Source organism: Hippoglossus hippoglossus, chromosome 13 (genome assembly GCF_009819705.1).
Source record: "Hippoglossus hippoglossus isolate fHipHip1 chromosome 13, fHipHip1.pri, whole genome shotgun sequence".
NCBI classification, from domain to species: Eukaryota; Metazoa; Chordata; class Actinopteri; order Pleuronectiformes; family Pleuronectidae; genus Hippoglossus; species Hippoglossus hippoglossus.
In genome coordinates, this window is record NC_047163.1 from 23,916,729 (window position 1) to 23,937,117 (window position 20,389).

At 42.6% G+C, this 20,389-nt stretch overlaps 1 protein-coding gene across 3 annotated transcripts in view; it reads left to right on the forward strand.

The window, feature by feature from the left end:
• Positions 1–20,389, forward strand: part of igsf11 (immunoglobulin superfamily member 11) — a 107,298-nt gene that overhangs the window by 72,302 nt on the left and 14,607 nt on the right. For all 3 annotated transcript variants that reach the window (XM_034604179.1, XM_034604180.1, XM_034604181.1), the window contains one exon: positions 16,909–17,072. In XM_034604179.1, the coding sequence (XP_034460070.1) occupies positions 16,909–17,072 (164 nt within the window). The remainder of the gene's footprint in view (positions 1–16,908; positions 17,073–20,389) is intronic.

The following is a 20,389-nucleotide window of genomic DNA, read 5'->3' on the forward strand; positions in this document are numbered from 1 at the left end:
GATCATTTCATGCTTGGTGTATCGCCAAAGATCAATCCAACCAACAGTCAGGGTTAATTAAGCTGTGACACAGGCTCCCTCTTAACGACATAAGGGACTCTCTTTGGGGCCCTTATCATTTTAATTTCGGCTGTTCAATGAAAACCACATATTTCCAGATTTGGTGATTTTGGAGATAAATTTGGGGATAAAGAGTTTCTTTATGGGTTGAAAAGAATTCCCCTTCGTTTGAAGTAAAAGGAAAAAGAGTGCTTGAGAGCTGAAAACGAGGCTGTTTGTCTCAGCTTATGAAAAGTTGACATTTAGATGATCCATGGTTTTCATTGGACCGTGACACCGGGCTTTAGTGATGCATATTTCCCAACAAATGTGCCATTTATCAAATGACAAAATAGTTGCCACACATACAGCTAATACTTAAACATTTATGCATTAGTAATAGAGACTACATCAGAAGAAGGAGCCGCTCCACTACACAATCAGTACTGTGTCTTACAAAGCATTTTGCCTTTAATGCTGCACTTTTACTTACAGTGGACAATGAAGGGTGGATTTCATATGTTATGGAATATTTTACACTGCTTTATTTAGTCGTAAACTTACAAGTAAGGTCGCTGAGTTGTTTCTATAACACTTTTTTTATCTTGATTGTTAAAATCCTCTTCATATTGTGATAAATAGATAAATAAAGTTCTCTGAACAAAGTTAAGAGAAGAAGCTGGTGTCTGTGGCCCTCGCAGGACTGTGATCGAAATGGCCAATCATTGTGTACGTTGCCTGTGCTCTTTTCCTGCACATGACCAGAGTCTTCAGCCCTGGAGACATACACCGCTAAAGCAGAGACGATAGCCAGGAGTTGGCGAACGAGTCACTGAAAAGTCGGCTTCTAGCAGTTGTCAGTCAGTTCATGTTCATGTGTTTTGGGGGCGTAGCTTTGACAAAAGGGCTGTTGGGAGGGGGTGGGATGTATCGATTGTATTTTTTCAAAGTGAAGCCTGCCTTTGCTAGCTTTTTCAGGATTACCAACCCTAGCTTTATGAAGAGATGTTCCGATACCATGGTTCAAGACGTCACTGCATAAACAAAGAGCCACATGGAGCCCTGGTTTCAGCTTCAGTCAAAAGTGCTTCACTTATTGATTGGTGTTGATAGACCAAGTGAAAAATGGAGATATGATAGTAAATTAGATTTTGAGTAAATTTTACTCTATCCCCGAGCTTAGTAGTTTGCATTTCAATGGTTTGTGTTTTTATCGTAAAAAAAAAAAAAGGTAATGGTTTGTTTTGTGGTAATATAGGTAATGTTGTGTTGGAAAAAAAAAAAAAATATTAAACAATGACAAGCTAAACTTATTGTATGCGATATATAGGGGCAAATTCAAAGCATTTAAAAACTAGCCCAGGACTGCTAAAGACGTGGTATCGGATGGGTTTATAGATTCACACACTTGCCGGTGCCCAACTCTGCATTTTCGGCAGTATCAGAGGCATTTTGCTATCAGAACATCTCTTAGCCTTACTAAAGTAAATACCCCTCCCACCACTGGCAATTTACCAAGGCTCTCATATAGTATGTAGACAAGACATACATGACCACCCTAACACACACACAGGGACACACACACACAGTGCACGCGCACACACATGCTCACATGGTCCTCCTCTGAGGCTCACAACCAGCTCACTGCTTGTCAGTCAGGCCCTGAGGAGTCTCAACGGACCCTCACACACAGAGACGTGCAGAAAAGATCAATGGGTTTGCGTTTATAGAGCAACATAACCCCCCCCCCCCCCCCCCACCCCCCACCCCACATCCCTCCCTCCCACAGACAAGACCCCCTTCACTAGCACCAAGTCTCTGACCTGTGCCTCGACAGCCAACGTAGTGAGGGTATCGATTTCCACATATTAACGCAGCCTTCATGAAAAGCCCCAGGCAGCAGGAGAGAAGAGAAGAGAAGAGAAGAGAAGAGAAGAGAAGAGAAGAGAAGAGAAGAGAAGAGGAGGGGGAGGAGGCTGGAGAAGATAAGAGGAGATGGAGTGGGAGAGGAGGAGGAGGGCAGGAGGAAGGAGTTTAAAGTTTAAAGCCTGGTGCCTTCTGATACTGTACATCATGCTCAAAAAGATACACATGTCAGATATAAGCCAGTCCTAAACTTGACTACTCGCTCCGGCCTTTGAAATTTTTAAAAGCAGAAATGCAGCTTCAATTGTACTTGCTAGTGTGTATGTGTACGTGTGTGTGTGTGTGTGTGTGTGTGTTTGTGTGTGTGTTTAAGTGTGTTTGTGATACGGTGTGACATGCGTGCTTTACACGGTGGACTGAGGAGGTGGAGGACACCACCTTATTAGTACATGTTTAATACAGAATATGAACTGGAATTTAGAAATGTCCTTTCACCCACTTTTCCCTCCCAGTGTCGACAGAACATTTGCCTGCGTGGCTCCCCAGTCTCTTGGTATGCAGAGGATGTAGTTAGATGCTGATGGAGTTGGACAAGTACATGTAGAGTCACCAGATGTCTATTTTCATTTGCCAGCCAGAAACCTTTGGATACATGTCCTCTAATGGGTAATAACTAGCAAACACACCACTGTGTGAGTGGATGTAGATGGAGAACAGATATGGATAGACAGTGGATCAGTGCAGGCTACAGGAGTGGTTTGTGAAATTTCGATGCACGTTTAAAAAAACTGAATAATACAAGAAAACATGTCTGTCTGTGGAAAGAATATTTTAAGAACCATTCATCTGATTGGCTACACACTTGTAGTGTTGCAGTGTTGAATTTAGCGATTTGGACACATTAAATTCAAATTAATAACCAAAAACGTTTTAATGAACAGGCGACAGGCGCTTGACTGGGACTCATCGATGTGATATTTCCGATCAACAGCGTGATCACAACAACCGTGAAGACGACTGTTTCTCCAGTTCGGGGCTCTATGCACTGAGTCGAGCGTCTCCGAACTTCAAACAGCTCTTTGTGCAGCAGTCGCTCTAAGGATCATCGGACTGGGTCCAGCAGCTGGTCTCTAGAGCGAGAGAGAAACTGCAACCAGCATCACCACAAGCCCAAAAAACTGTCCATTACAAACAAGCAGATTCATAACGGGCACTGCACTAGTAACTGTAGTGAATCCTTGGTAACCAAAGGCTTGGTTGACAATGAAGAAGGTAATTACCGTCCTAACAGCTGGAGGTGTTTGAATGTCACATTCAGAGGATTAGATGTTTGGGGGAACATCAGTGTTGAAAGGTGACTTTGCTTGTTTTTGGCTGCAGTTGTACCGGGGGTTTGGAAAAGCTTCAAAAAACTGGAATGATTCTCTTCACCTATAAACAGGAAACTCCCTGTTCAATGTAACACTGTCAAACGTTTTCATCTGATGGCACCCTCTCATTTAGCACCACAGGTAAAGGAGTACGCTGTCAGCGAAGAAGGGAGCTCTTGCGTCATCAGCATTTGACCTCGACGTGGTGTGGACAGAAGAAGGCAGCAGTGTTGGGGTGTTTAAAACATTAGTGTGTTGGAAGGTGCAGTGGATCTGTCCGCTATGCCTAATGGGCAGCACGTGCGGCTCCTTATTCATCAGCTGTTACTCTCTTCTGCCTTCCTTCCCTCACGCTGCCTCTCGCACACTTTTCCCCCCTGTCATGCACACACACTCGTGTTCACTCATTTTCTCTTTTCATCGCAAAAAACACTCTCTTTGTGAAGGAAGAGTAGGAGGCGTGTTTGCCAGCCATATGGCAGTGCCAGGGGCGTCCGGAGCAGATGTGCTCGGCATTGGGGCTCTGCTCCATCAAGCACATGCATACACACACATGTACACACAGTAACACACACACACACACACACTCAGAGGCTTACGCAGCAGCGCCTGTTACAGAGGAAGAGGTCACAGACTGACAACAGCATTATCTAACTCTCAAAGTGCAGCTACGCCGGCTGCAGGAGCAACATGAGCGACAATGGGGAACTTCTGAGGCCTCAGCGGGACTTTGAATCAATGAGGGCCTCAACAAAAATGTTACAGCAATTCATAGTTTGTATGTTGTCACGCTGTGTATCTGGCTCTAAGCTGTTATTCTACATTTCAATTACATAGCTGGAAGAATATACATCTCAAAAGAAAACACAATGAGAAGGCCCGTGTATGATGCAATCCTAGCACAGCACTTGCAAAAACATCTTTCCTTTGTGATGCTTTTAGGTCAATAGGATGTCGCAGTTTGTCAAAAGTTAAGTGTCTTAATCACAAAATGTAAAAGAGGCCCTCCTGCACTCCACTCTTTATGTATGCGTGCACTGAAAGCTGGTCTGCTGATCAAAGCTTTTGCCTTTGACTGATCAGAGTGTAAGAAAACTTCTCTGTGATCAGAGTTTGGTGCTTCTGACTTCTGCGTTTCTTCGCTGTCTGGGAAAAGAGCCCTCGTTGCCTGAAGAGCGCCGACTCAGCGGGTTCGTGTTGACTTTTTTTTAGAGCTGTTTTTGCTGAATAGTAAAAGAATGATGGAGGTGCGTGCGTGCGTGTGTGTGTGTGTGTGTGTGTGTGTGTGTGTGTGTGTGTGTGTGTGTGTGTGTTACAGTACAGTACAGTTTCCCTTGAATGATATGGCATGTAAATTTGACCAGTGTGCAGAATGAGAATGTAAGCAGGTTCCCAGTGTTTGCTGAGCCAGCGTTCGATCCAGATCAAACACCCAAAAGCAGAATAAAGTTAGAAAGCATCACTATGCTGGTCAAACAACCAAGCACAAGCTCACATCAAATAGGTTGTGCAAAAAAAATAAGCTTTCACTCAAAAGCATTTCTTTGAGTTTTTATTTCCTTGAATTACCATTCCGAGATAATGTTTGCTGTGATTTAATTAGTGAAGAGGTTAAATCAAAGCAGAATGAAGCGGCACAGTAATGACTGCTGCCTGGTGTGTTGTTAAATGTTCTGTTTTTTTTTCTCCATTTGGACGAATCAGCCTTCCTATAAGATTTTAAAGTAATATTTCCAGTAACACAGGGTTTAAATAGATTCACATTTAAACTCATTTCGTGATGCAAGGAGGAGGCAGAGCTTTTCCATTACTGGAAATGCTTATCTACTGCCAGTCATGTAACGAAATAGATTAGTATGATCTGAGTTGCATGTGAATTTCCCCATGTGTCTATTTGTAGATATAGAGATGTTACGATACCATTTTTCTCTCCCCGATACAGATTCTGATACCTGGACTTTGTGTATAGGCCGGGACTGATCCCACACCAGTGCATTTAAAAAACAATTAGACGTATTTTAAAAGTTTAATGCTGGTGAAGTGATGATTGCTGATTGATTGATCATTGTTGTAATTGGCCACACTAGTGCCACCCCTCAAAATTGAAGTTTTGCATACGGTACACGTCACCATTTTACTTCTCAGTGTAAAATTTTGCCAAATTGCTGAAATCTTTGCTCGCTCTGGCTAATGCCACATCTGCAAATCACTTTTTCTTTGCTGCTCTAGAAACAGTATTGCCAGTGGCAGTACAGTGTAACTGCTGTAAATTTTTGTAAAATTCAGCTTTTTCGGCTGTATCAGATGCATTTCCGATGCTGCTAACGGTATCGTAACTAGGGTTGAAACGATTCCTCGAGTAACTTGAGTAAATCGATTACTAAAAATAATAATAAAAATAATCTATATACTGCCAGCGAATGTGTGTAGACAGGCTCTCGTACTGCTCAGTGGCCGCTGTGTTTCACACGGATGACTATTACTGTTGCACAACGTGTGTGTTTAGAGGGCAGAGTTCCACCGAAACCATTTATTGTTCTTTGTTCCCCGGTGCATTACAAAGGAACAAGACGACAGAAAGCATTGTTTACGATGCAAACGACATTTACCCCATAAGTTTGGTTTTTGGTGCTGCCTTCAGGTGCTGTCCAAAAATCAAATGTCTTCACAGAGTACAACCAAGCTAAAGTCTCCCAGTGTACACAGTTGACCCATTTACTAAAGCATAGCAGGCTTTTTACAGTTTTTTTATTGATTACACCTTAATAATTAAAAATAATTGTGAATGTTATGTTTAATTGCAGCGTCATTCGTTCACAGCTTTCTTTTGTCCTGACTGATCACCAGGTTGGCTCCACTCCCACACACACAAACTCTCTCTCTCACTCACACACGCAAACATATTTATTATCCGATTACTCCATTAATCGATGGAATAATCAATAGAATACTAATTACTAAAATAATCGATAGCTGCAGTCCTAATCCTAACATACCAATATGTCAATGCAGTTCATCACAAGTGCTCATTTACACAAAACTGGAAATGGGAAGATTTTGTAAAAAAATGATCAAATCATGTCCTCTCATCCCTTCCTTTGTTCCAAGATCAACTGAGAAAATTAACCATTAAGAAAGACGGCACAGAAAAGCAAAATATTATTTTTTCTACCTTAAAAGAGATTCAAATGTCTTTTTTTGAAGGGAATCGATAGATCTTTTTATTTCATTTTTAAATAACATGGATCACTTGGCTGGTTGTATGTCATGGTGGAGTCAGCTGAGAGCAGCTGTGCACAGGAAGATCACAAACCTTTGTGACACTGGAGGCAAAGTGGCGCATCAGCGTGTGTGAGAGTGTGTGTGTGTGTGTGTGTGTGTGTGTGAGACAGCTGGTGAAGTGCAGTGTCTGGGTTCTCAGTCATTTCAAATATAGCACAAGTTTGTTGAGACTGATCTTTGTATGAATATTGTAGATGTGTAACAATATATTGTGCGTCACAGACATTTTATAGGAGACTACAGGTTATACTCAACACAGAATTTTCAATAGAGTCTAGAAGTGCCCTACTGTTTAAACTTTTGATTTGTAATGAAAACAAGCTCTCTCTCATCTCTATTCATACTGTATTTATAGTATATATTCTTCCATCTCTGCATTTCTTCTTGTTATACAAATATTTATCCAATTATTTGTCTTTTATACTATCAAATAACCTGTATTGAAGATATTTTTTTACTTTTAAGTTTTTTTGGGGTGTGGTTTTCACATAAGCCAAACTCCACATGTATTTTACATTTTATTTATGAAATAAACTAAACTCAACTAATGGAGAATTATAGTAATAAAAATATCCTAATGTATACAACTGCTTTAATAATTACATCTTTACATACATTTATTATATATTATATTCTAATTCTTCGAATCTTGCATCTTACACTGCACTGTGCTATAAGGAAACAGATAAAACACTCACAATGAGCTCAGTCACATTTAGGTCAGACAACAACAACGTTAGTGTGCAGCTGGGTAACAGAGAATGTCAAACAACAGCAAAAACTGGAGAAAGACAGCTTTATGGAACTGTCCAGTGTTAATATCCCATAATAAACCTATTATTTCTCAGCACTTCTCTCAACTTTGTAGCTCTTAATAACAGAGAGATACTGAGTATCTAAAACACAGATGCATTTTTCCCCCTCAAATAAAATCAAGTACATGAAATCTAGTGGAGCGGGACTTTGCCAAACCACAGCCTTCCGCCTCCCTCTCTGCTTCCCGCTGATAGTACACATCAGTGGCACCGAGTTGAGCAAGGGTTCATCCTGAAGGTGAGGCCACACAGGGACTCAAACAGACGATAAATCATTACGGGCCCCTTATTGCGGACCGAATCACCTGCAGAAGCACTGCTGCTCCCATGTGGCCCAGGCCAGTGTTGGCGGGCTTAAAAAACACTGTCCTCATTTGGAGAACTACCAGAGAGAGAGGGAGAGAGGGAGAGAGATCAAACTGGCAGAACCACGAGTGGGAAAAAGAAACAAAGTAAAGAACAAAGAAGAGTAATTTGATGTAGAGAGAGAACAGTCTCTGCCTACAAGCCAATTACTAACCAAAGGGCAGCAGACAAGGTTACCTGAGGCTAAATGCTAGTTCCAGGAATAGTCCTGTAGTATTATCAGCTGACTGGTGTTGTGAGGCTGACTGAGAAGCTAAGACTGTATTTGTGTTTACCTGTGCCGTGCAGACAGTGGAGAGAGTGCCAGGAGTCTGGCCTTACCTGCAGACATGCAGCACGGAAAGGTAAACAGTGCTACCTGTCCACAGCACGCGGCACATTCAAGGACCAGGGATGAAAAGAAAATAATTTTCTGGTGGATTTTACCTTCGTTAAATAGGCATACATTGGATTTTCTTTGGAAAAGTCATGTAATGCCATTCATGCAATGACTAGGATGTCACTTAGTAGATCACATAACTTGGCCAAGGCCCGATAGCAAATCAAGCTGCACCAAACTGCACACACAGAGATAGGTCCCCTAAATATGCCTTCATTTTTCATCGTGATCTTTGAATTATTCCTGGGATGTGCATGACAATGTTGAAAATCTCGCAACATTTAAAAAAAGAAAGAGAAAAATTTAAAATAAAAATAAAAAACAAATCCTGGATCCACCCTCTGATCAGGATCCGAACTAAAATTTAACAAGTTCCTCCCTGACCCATACCACATCCTTCCATCAAGTTTCGTGGTCATCCATGACGTAGTTCTTGCGGAATCTTGCTCGCAAACAAAAAAACATACAAACAAACCAACAGGGGTGAAAACATTAATTTAGGTAATAACAATGTCTATGCATCATCCCGTTGTTTATGTCATCTCAAGGCGTTGTATTGTGGGAGAGCTGCAATTTTGACACCCTTAATCTTTCTTGTGAAGAGGCGACAACATCAGACACGCTGCTTCACGTGAAAGTCTTTGCATGAACCGGGCCATTGTCACCTAGTTAAAATGGACGTGAGAACGGCAGCTGCCAAACAGCGAAACACAGCCACTTGCCAATCATGTCATCTTACTGGCAGATCAGTATGCCTGGCAGGATGTTAGATTTACGTGCAGACACTGTGACAGGTTTGCCAAACATGCAAGTCTGCCAGGGAGTAGAGTTACCACACACAGAGATGGTGTGAAGGCTGTGAGGTGGCTGCTGGGGACGGGGGACAGATTCTATTTCTTTTGGGAAATCCAGGTCTGGTTCGTCGGCTGTCATTTGAAACAACATGCAGAACAGTCTGTCCTGGCAATTTCCTCTTTTTTTTTTTTGATGCAGTGTGACCCAGGATGGGAACAATGTTTAAGCTCAGAGCTGCGTACGTACTTGTGATTAGTGTACTCCACTGAAGTTGGAACTTGATTTATTTATTTTTTGGTCATTGTGTGCGTGTGTGTGTGTGTGTGTGTGTGTCTGTGTGTGGTAGTGTCCAGGGCTGCATGTGCAGAGCCATCTGTTTGCTGCTTTAGCAGTAGTCTTCCAGTGCCCGAGCTTATCTGTGCACGAGGGCAGTGGCCTACTTCAACCTTCTGCTCGCTCAGCGCACACATGCCGAGCACACTAGTTTGGTTGATCACCCGTCAGCTTGCTCAAGATAACTTTCCCCAACTTGATTTGCATTAGCGAGCAGTCGCTGCGTTGTGACTCATCATACAAAATATTCCCCCATCGCATGCTACCAATTTCAAAGTAACACTTATTTTACATATACTTTTTAGGAACAGTAATTTGGGACACTTCCAATCATGTTTCTAAATTAAACTAAAACAGTCTTGTGGCAGGATTTCAGTTCAGTTCATCATTGACTTGTGCATTCCTGTCTCACTAAACTACATTTCTCAATTTTTTAAAATTTTAAATAGTTTAAATATAAATACTGTGTTTGTCTTATGAGGGGCCAGTGTGGACGTGTTGCAAGTGGTATAGATGATGGATGAGTGGATGGAGTGATACCTTTGCATTGCAATACAGATCAATCCAGTTAAAATTCAGCTAAAATGAGAATGAGCTCTAGTCCCTTCAAATATTCTCTCCATTCATGATTGTGGGATTCTCTAAGCGATGGCTATAGGCACAGGGGCCGCTGCCATAGCTTGTATATGTGAGCTGTGAGGCCTCAGGTTTATAGTGGCGGTGCATCAGGGGCGCAGTGAGCTGGACTCGTCAGACTGAGTACAGTTGAGAGGAGAGTATTAAGCTATATAGGCCCCTGTTCAAGAGTTGGCTGTTGTGGCTAATAGGTCAACTAGGATGGGCAGGGCAGCAGATGAGGGGGAGGATGAGCAAGAGCATTTTTTTACGGCTCTTTCATTGGATGCGGGTTTGCAGGACAGGAAGCAAAGAAAAGGAATCATCATCTGATTTCCTTTTGAGCCAGCAAAATATCTCATCCTGTTTGTGACCATATACAAATAGGAGGAAGTTTAACCTGAATATTTACCAAGTCTTTCATGTATATGTGCATGCACCAACTTGTTGCATGCACCATCACTTTGCATCCTTGTCATCTATAGCTTTGATCATGCAGCTACAGCCTGATACAATATGCGCAGTCTTTGAATTTGTACAAACCATACAAGGAGTTCAATCCAAGAAATAGTCCCTGCCCCTGTGAAACGACTTGTTTTCTTTTTGTTTGTTTGAATTAAACAAATGAGATATGACAGTTGGATCTGTTCATCTTTGGACAAAGCTCAGCGAATCTACTATGCCGAGCTAAGTCTCCTGGCTATACCATTACACCATTGACTGTATATAAACATGGGCAATGTGACAGCTCCCCAAAAGTGAAACCAGTCATCTCGACTGCCCCCTGGTGGCTGGCTGCAGTACAGGCCATAAACGTCACCTCGATCATGTTTGCAGATGGGACATGGGCTTAAGAAGATGTTTCTATCATTTTAGGTAGTTCATGCCACCCTGATGTGTGCTCATGTTTCTATTTAATTAGTTATTAAATGCTCTTAAACAGGGTGAAACGTCATGATTGACGGCTTTTACTGACTCGCAATTGGTCGACAGTGGCTTGTCCCAGTTATGGGGTATTTTGGTCTCCTTTTTGTAAAACGGCAGGAAGTGAAAGTCTGCGTACATTTTTATTTTGTTTGGCAGTGGCATCAATCTTCTCATTTTTCTCGTAGCAGTAACTTGAAAAAGTGGATTTCCCCAACATGTCTAGTCCATTATATATATATAAAGAAACTCAGAAACCATTGGAAAGGATTTATTGAATTTCCCAGTCAAACTCCATTAACGTGAACAAGGCTCATGGAGAAATTAAATACCCTTTCAGGTTGAAAAGTGACTTTACCTCAGCAGTGCTTTGAGCATGGTGCTTGATGAGTGGCTTTACTGAGCAGCTGGGTACACGACTATGCCACCTGAGTTTCACACGGATGTCGCTGCTCGCTTGTTGGTTCGCCCTGGTGCCTCGCGGGCAGTGGCAACATCACAGGGCCCCCGCTACATCCACGTACAGAGCCCGTCGTGAAGCCCCTGGGTCTCCTGCAAAAGAATGGGACACAGGGCTCCATTTATGTGTGGGCACAGGTGTCGGCACACATGAATCCACGTGTAGATGTGTGCTCATGCTTGTGTCTAATTTCATGGTTTTACTACTCTTTTTTGTCCCCGCAGTCAATTCACTTTTAGTGTAAGTTTGAGTCCGGAGAGAAACTCTAAAAGGATGTGCAGATTAAACATGAAATGCGAGTGGAGCTGCCAACTGTCATGCCTGAAGCAGGAGATACATGATTTTATGCTCAATCTCTCACCGCATCCTTTTACTCGTCTCCTCTCACTACTTAAGCGGTCTCACGCTTGGAGAAGATGCAGCTGACAAAAGGTGGATATCACGCATGAAACTGACCAACTGTGATGTCTTTAATGTTGCGCTCTGGCTTAAACATTTTAAATATAGGTGTATTAAACCTAAAACACCAAGCTATGGTAATTTGGAGGAGATTATTTAAATAAATCAATGCTGCACATATTGGTGTGTGTCCTGTTTTCTCTCTTTAGTCAGTGTGTGTGTGTGTGTGTGTCTCTGTGTGTGTTCACACTCAACTCAGTGAAGCTCTGCCAGAGGCTCATCACATCACAGCATCAGGGGCATCTGTTTGAAACTGAAATAAAAGTAAAGCCTATGAATAAAAGAGCCCCATGAATAAAAAACACACGATGCAAATGACTTGCCAGGCAGGGATTGTCTGTCTGCGTCTATCTGCTTGTGTGTGTGTGTGTGTGTGTGTGTGTGTGTGTGTGCGTGTGTGTGCGTGTGTGCGTGTGTGTGTGTGTGTGCGCTCTCTCAGTCAAACTAAGGTGCAGCCATGATGGGATGGAGAACAAATGCAGGGTGAATACAACACTTCCACTCTTTTATTCACTCTAACACCCTTTCTTTCCTTCTCTCTCTCTCTCTCTCTCTCTCTCTCTCTCTCTCTCTCTCTCTCTCTCTCTCTCTCTCTCTCTCTCTCTCAGTCACACACACACACACACACACACACAGATGTGTTTGGTTTTCTCATGCATTAATCAACAGCAGTTTTAACACTTGGCTCCTGAATGAGGAGACAGAGCTGTTTTAACGGAGCCATGCTAGTTCTCTCCTTGACTCCACCAGCACTGCTAGCACTGCCTGAGGTGACTTTATCAATTAGGCAGCATTTTCTCCACCTTTCTTTAGTCCTCCCATTTTCTGTCTTTCTTCTGGTTTGTCCTTCCTCTCTTTGCTGCCGAAGTGACTGGGGCTCTCCCTTCTCTCGTGGTTCTCTTTTCCTCCTAGTCGATTCCTGCTCAAACCTTCTGCCCATGTCCTGCCCACTCTTCTCTTATTTTGAAAGTAAAAACACAATCATTTCCATTTTCGACCTTTTCTGACATGTGACATGTTTGATTTTATCAGGGCTTACATGTCTTGTCTTAGCAATGAATGCCCAACCTGATGTTTTTATTTTGGACTCTTATTCCGGATATCTTTTTGTAATTGAATTATTGACAGCGACACTGTGCTGCAGTGGGTAGCACTGTCACCTCACAGCTAGAAGGAGTTCGGGTGCGGCCGGGGGCTTTCTTTGAAGAGTATGCATGTTCTCCCTGTTTCTGCATCAGTTTTCTCCGCGTACCTCGACTTCCTCCCACAGTCCAGAAACAGATTGGGATTAGGTTGATTGGAGACATTAAATTGAGCGTAGGTGTTAATATGAGAGTGAATGGTTGTTTGTCTCTGTGTGTCGGCCTTGTGATGGACTGGGCATCCAGGGTGTGCCCTGCCTCTTATTCAATGTCAGCAGGGATTTGGCTGGATGGATTTTTATAATTGACTAAACACACTTAACAAATAGACAACAGGAGACAACAGGTTGCTCTTTATTTACTTATGCTTATGAGTGGAATCATGCATTTCTTGGCTTTATTCATAGGACATTAATCATGGCACACTCGCAGATCAGTCTTTCAGCTCGTAGGCTATTGTCTGATTACAAATAAGCCTCTGGGTGCAACTGCCAATATTTTGGGGCCTCCAATGTAGATAGGAGAGACTTTCGTTCAGGGTTTACTTTCTGGCTACAGTTTCTTTTCTTTAGCTATATATGTCGCTACACAAAACAGTGATACTTTTTGTAGGTGTTTTATGTTGACGACATTTTGGCTAATCTCTATTAACAGCAATTTTTATATGAATGCAGACAAATTTAAAAGCTGATGCATTTTGGTCAATGTTCGACCGATGTTCGACCCGGAGGACACCAATGCCTGCTCAAATGTTCTCGGTGTGTGAACTAGAAATAGAAACCAGAGACGGCCCACAGATTCTGAACATTCACATGCAGAACCCTTTAATAGAGATAACTCACAGATAAACAGATACATTGCCAGTTAGATGAAGTTATTCTTGCAAACTATGCTGCTAAATTTAATCAGCAGCCCATGACCTGACTTGTATCATCCCACAGTAACTTAATAAGGGGGACAACACAGCATTGATCTACCACAGGTACACGTAACTGTGGGCAGTAGAAGGCCAGCGTCTGGGAGAGATGTCCATGTGAGTTTTTGCTTTTCTACTGTCAGTCATGCTGGTCTGGGTCCTGCTGAGCTGAGCCTCGGGGCAGCTCCGAGCTGCAAGAGAGAGGAGGAGCGAACAAGATGTTTGTTGATGGAAAAAGTGGAGAGACTTGGCTGTTAAATCGGGCAGGACGGGCGCCTCATTTACGTCACACCTATATATGCACCTCAGCCTGGAGATATGAAGAAGACTGCAGAACTCAGTGCAGCACTCAGCCTTGGGCAAGAATAGATGTGAGAAGGGAACAAAACAGAGGGAAAGCAGAAACTTTGAGGCTGTGTCTGAGTCTATTTCTCCATTATTATAATCAGTTGAGATGATTTGCATCGGCTTGTTTATCGTATTCTATAAACAACATCACACTGTGGCATTTTGTTTTTTTTATCCGGGTGGTCCTATTTGACAACGAGCGGCTCGACACTCGTCCCTCACACATCAGACCCTTTTCAACGTGTACATTCTGGACTCACCGGACATGCTTCATGAGCAGAGCTGATGGTGTGAAGCAGAAGTTTGTGCAATAATGAGGCAACGCCAAGCAATGGCTCAGTTTAGCTGGTGAGCAGTCAAGTCTTTTACATGTGTCCCCAAAGGGCTAGTGTACATGTCACCGATGACAGACTGATGAGTTTGAATATGCATGTGTGATAGTGGGTGGTACATATCGTGTGTGTGTGTGTGTGTGTGTGTGTGTGTGTGTGTGTGTGTGTGTGTGTGTGTGTGTGTGTGTGTGTGTGTGTGTGAGAGTCAAGAGGGCATGTGTGCATTTGTACTTTGACTGTATGTGCACATATGTTTGCTCGCACATGTGTTTGTGTGCTTGTTTGTGTGTGTGTGTGTGTGCGTGTGTGTGTGTGTGTGTGTGTGTGTGTGTGTGTGTGTGTGTGTGTGTGTGTGTGTGTGTGTGTGTGTGTGTGTGTGTGTGTGTGTGTGTTCTTTGGTCTTGGGGGCTTACAGGCTCTGTGCGCAGAGGTTTCCTAATCCAGTGTTTTGAAATGAGCCCTCCAGCTGTTGTGGGTTTGAGAGACTGCAGCCTTGGAGGAGGCTCAGAGTTGATAAGATGCTCCTTCTATCTTCATTCCTCTAGGAGTTTTCTTTCTTTCTCTTCTTCCTTTCTTCCCTCCTCTCCTCTCCCATTCCTTCCCTTTCTCTCTTTCTTTCTCTCCTTTCCTCCTTTTCTTCCCTCCTCTCCCTTCCTTCCTTCCTTTCTTTTCATCCTTCCTTCCTTCCTTCCCTTTCTCTCCTCTGTGAATCTTCCACATGCTATTATCTGTGTGGTCAAAAGAAGAATAAACACACGCGCACACATTCTGTTTAGCTCGTGATTGTTTTGTGTGAACTTCCTCCGTCTCGCAGTTAATCCTCCAATAAGAACACACAGTGGATGAATTCGGTGCAGGAAATGAACCTTGTGTCCATAGAGGATGATCAGATTAGAGTGGTGATCTAAGTGTGGGTTATTCATTGTATTTACAGTAAAATGGTTTGTTGATGCAGATGGGTAATTGAAGCTCATTAGCTGCATCGTGACTGTACAAGCTGGGGAGACATGTCGTGCCGCTTAACTCGCAGTCGTAGTATTTAAGCAATCGAGCAATCATGGTGAATTATACCTTTTGACATTCCAGGAGAATATAAAGCCTTTAAGTGAAATTCCTTGCACAATTTAAGTCCTTTCCTTGAATATATCCCTTGGTGGTGTGGAGCAGGTTGAGCGCTGCCTATCTCCCTTGTGCCAGCAGTGAGCCTGGAGGGCGTGTGGTGTCTGCCAGCAGAGGGGAAGCGTAGGAAGTCCAGCAGGTTTTGGACAGACAGAGACGGAGCAACGGGCAGTCTGTCAGCTAGAATATGATGGCGATATGCAAATTAGCGAGAAAGGAAGCCTAATATTCTTAGCAGATGGAAAATCCAAATATTTATAACCTAGAGAAAATAGAAATGTATACAGTTTATTGATGTATTAGGGGCTCATTGCTTGCGCTTGACGTCTGGCTTGATTCATCCTGCCGCAGAAACGACATGCTGGTGGTCCCCGCTAAGATCATCATCTTACATTATCACTAACAAGAACGATTCACAGGACATGATCAATTATTCTTAATCATATCAGTGCCATCATCCTCCTCACCATGTTTAGATAAGATTACTTCCCACTGGGCTTTTTGGACATGGATACATGCATGCGGGGGAGATTTAACCTAATTTAGACTGTAATGTCTTTAGCGGGTCTAGAAATAGAATGCAGCATGTACATATTTGTCTCCGTGGGTCTGTTATGGCTGACAGCTGAGTCGAGATCAAGAAAGCAGGTCCTTGGTTGCGTAGTTTGAAAGGCGTAAACCTTTCAGAGAACAGGATGAGGGAAATATTATTCAGAGTAGCCGCAACTATTCCCACTAGTCATGTCGATTTTTGTACATATGTATGGATACAAGCGGCGTTCCTATGAAATCAGCAGGATGCTAGTTGTTTGAGGAAAGGAATCACTCAAGAGGCAGCCCATCGTGTTCCCCCATTTAACTGTTACATATTTCATGTGATCCTTCACAGTGCGGTCTCGATGTTTGTTTATCTGCTGAGAGCGTTTCAAAAGAGGAGCTCGGTTCAGAAATCGTGTTTGTTTTTGCCATAAAGATGAAAAGGCTGCGGCGAAAAAGGACACATCGAGGAATTAAACACGACTTATGCTTTTGAAGATGTTGCACATTTCAGTGTACACGGCAGAGGTTTTGCTTATTATTATTCATATTTATAGACCTACCTTTGCCTCACTGTGTCGGTCTCTATCTGCCTCGATATCTGTGAGTAAGTAAGGGCAGGGTTTCCAATATCACTGATCCAGGTGATCAAACAGCCTGGGGTAAGCCTTTGAAACTGCACACATTTAGATATTGTATGAGATGCATTTGCTGGGAGTTGCAGATGCTCTCTGCTCTTTTCTTACCTTAAGTGATGAGTGCTTATCTACTATTCATCACCACCCTAATCAGCGCCTCCTTCTCCCTGCAGTGTGTGTGCAGGCACTGGACGTGACAGTGTCCCAGAGCAGCATCCAGGTGGCCCGTGGTCAGGCGGCCGTCCTGCCCTGCTCTTTCACCACCAGCGCTGCCCTCAACAACCTCAACATCATCTGGATGGTGATACCGCTGTCCAACGCCAACCAGCCAGAACAGGTACATCAGACCAGATGCACACACTGTGACAGAGCAGCCCCTTGGTTTTTTTTACACACAGTGCTGAATTAAAGAAGTGTTAGAAAACATGTTCTTGGTATTTGGACCCAGCGGGCAGAGTGCTGCAGAAACACTCTGATAAGAGAATTGCTGTGACGGTTGTAATTACGTTCAGATTGTGTGTCAGTAAGCGGCCAGGGCTGCTGTGCACTACTATGACTACTATGCTCCTACATGTATGCATCTAACTTATCTTGCAATGCACCATTATTGTATATGCATCATGTGGACGGCCGTACTGCTTCCCCACCTTTCACAGTCAAAGCAGGTACGCACAGGACTTTACTCTCAATCTGTACTAAGGTGTGCTCAGATGCAGCGCAAAGAGAATTTCAGAGTTTGCCTAAATGCATACAGGTAAAGGATAGGTGAAAAGACACTGATTGAGGTAAGTGGCCCAAATTTTGTTAGAAATCACCTGACAATTGAGAAATTAGCACATTGCATCCAGAGAGAGGATCTCTCCAGCACAGTTACATGACAGTAATTGCCATGCTATGGTTTATATATACTGTGTTAATACAGTATGTCAAACGTGCAAAAATAGGCTGCAAATCAACTTTGCACAAACAAAGATTTCTCTTTCTGGTGCATCTGAATGCACCTCTAGGATGTTAGCTTTGTATGTTATAGATATTAGATGACCTTATTAGTATAGGTCTAGTAGGGAGCTACGATGGAGTATTAGTTGAAGAAAAAAGGAATTCATAGATTTGGAGAATAAAGTCATAATATTTCGAGAATAAATTTGTAATTGAGAGGAAACTCACATTATGAGAATGAAGTTGTAATTTTTCAAGAAAAGTCAATATTATGAGAATAGTGTCATAGTTGAGAATTCATTCTTAATATTATGACAATAAACAAAAAAAATTACGAGAACAAAGGGAAAAAAACTATTTATGAAATAAACAGCAAGGAGAATCCATGCTCGCTGAATTTGACTCCTTCTGGATCCAGAATCTTGAACCAATTTCCTCCAAGTCCACGTGTTTTTTTCTTCAGAATAGACACAGTTCCTTACACAATCTTTTCAAAGTCCTAATTCTAATCACATTACATTACATTATGTGTGAGACCTAAAGTAAAATGTAAACTTCTAAACAAAATGCACCATATTCCTTATTTTTATACTGACAACACTGACAACACTGACTGATCTTCTGATATTCCCTCTGTTAACTACCTTTATGACTTTATTTTCTTAAAACTGTGAATCTATTCTCGTAATATTTCAACTTTAGTCTTTTTTTTCTTCAACGTGACCCTGATACTAGTTACTCCATTGTAGGAAGCTTAAGGTGCCATAGTCTAGACAGTTCTATAGTAGCCTGTAGACTTGTAGTGATGTGTGTCACTTTAAAACAAAGCTCATGTTACTGTTGTGAATCATTTTTGGGGCCATTGCAGATTAATTTCCACACAACACACTGTTTGATTTAGATTTAGGTTATGGCTTAACAGGAACTAAATTTGTCTTACTGGCTTCCCGTCATCGCATCCTCCCGTCCTGCTACTCTCTTCCTGTTTGTCCTCTCACCTTCTTCCCTTCTCTCTCTCTCTTGCTCCCCCCCTTTGAGGACTTCTGTGATTCCATTTGAGTTGTTTAACATGCAGCTGCAGGCCGTACAAGCTCACCTGCTTCCCTTCACTTTGAACTCCGGCGCTAGTCGGTCGTCCAAATAATACAATCATCTTCTGCACTAATTATCACACGCCCACGACAGGCTCTATATAGCAGCTGTTCTCACCGCACACACACACGCACACACGCACACACGCACACGCGCACACACACACACACACACACACACACACACACACACACACACACACACACACACACACAAATACACACATCTCTCTCTATAGTTGTGAGGACTCTCACCTTAACCATCACAAAAATGTAAACCTATAACCTCAACCCAAACCTAATTGTAACCTGAACTTTAAAACCAAGTCCTGATCATCAAACAGCTCTTTGAAGTTGTGAGAAAATGTTCTCACAAAGATAGTTTCACACCAAAAGTTGCCTGCACAACCACAGAAAGACACGAACACACTAGCAAACAGACAAACCTGCAACCTCCCCACGCATACATGTACATGCAGGGTTTGTATATATATGCACATTAAACAGTGCATGCATGCAAAGTGCACAATGTGAAAACAGAAATGCATGTTTCCACACATTCAGTAATGCACACATGACAGAATAATGCTCTCATGTTCACACCTGTGGATAAAGGCTAATGCAGTTTCTTCCACACACACACATACACAAAGATGCTAAAAAAACAAGAGTGAACGCGATCACGTATATAGGCCTCATGGATGAATGCATGTGACGTTTAGATGCCAGGCGAGTGATGATGGGAGCTGATACGTGTAGAAAGTTGCATCACATTCATCTCGCTGTCGTGCTATACCTCCTCGCTGTACTGCATCACATTAAACACAAACACAGTGAAGTCCATATACATGTAGCCTGCACCTGGAAGGCCTGGGAGCAGTGATGTGGATTTCAACATGTAAATGAGCAAACGCACACACAAACTGCATACTCACACACAAGAGGGAACCAATATTGTGTGAACTCCAGCTCTGCCATCAGGGTGTGTGCGTGAAATTGGCAAGCTGTCTAAAAAGTGAGCGCAGAGATAAAGTGCTGCGTGGCGCGACAGAACAAGTACAAGGTCATTTCAGAGGAAGAGAATGTCACACATGATTACGGCTGATGCTAAAAGCCATTAAGAATTACTGAGGAGAGCCCCGTACACTTCTACACCCTCCCAACCTGTGTTAGCACTTTGGTGAGCTCACTTGGGCCACTCGCATCTCACCGCTCACATTTGAATATCATGTTGAAATACAGTCGGACTGGGATGAGTGCGACCTATTAGAAGGCTGACAGTGCAGGCTCGGCAGATTAATCCTGTTGTTTACTCTGCTTGATGCTTTATTTACCATGTTGTTTAAGACCTTGTCCTGTGCTCGACAGCCTTAGGTCTCCATGGCTGAATGCACAGTACAGGCTATAGAACTTAATGAGTCAAGAATGAGCTCCATATAATTAGTTTACGAGCAGAGCAATGAAGTGCCTGGTGCATCTGGAGTCTGTTAATTAATACTCGGGCCAGATGATACAGTAATTTGCATTAAAAAAAATGAACAATCAAAGGAATAACCAAATTATTCAATTAAACTGCAATAGCTAATATTTTGATAATAACAATAGAACAATACAAGTTGCCAAA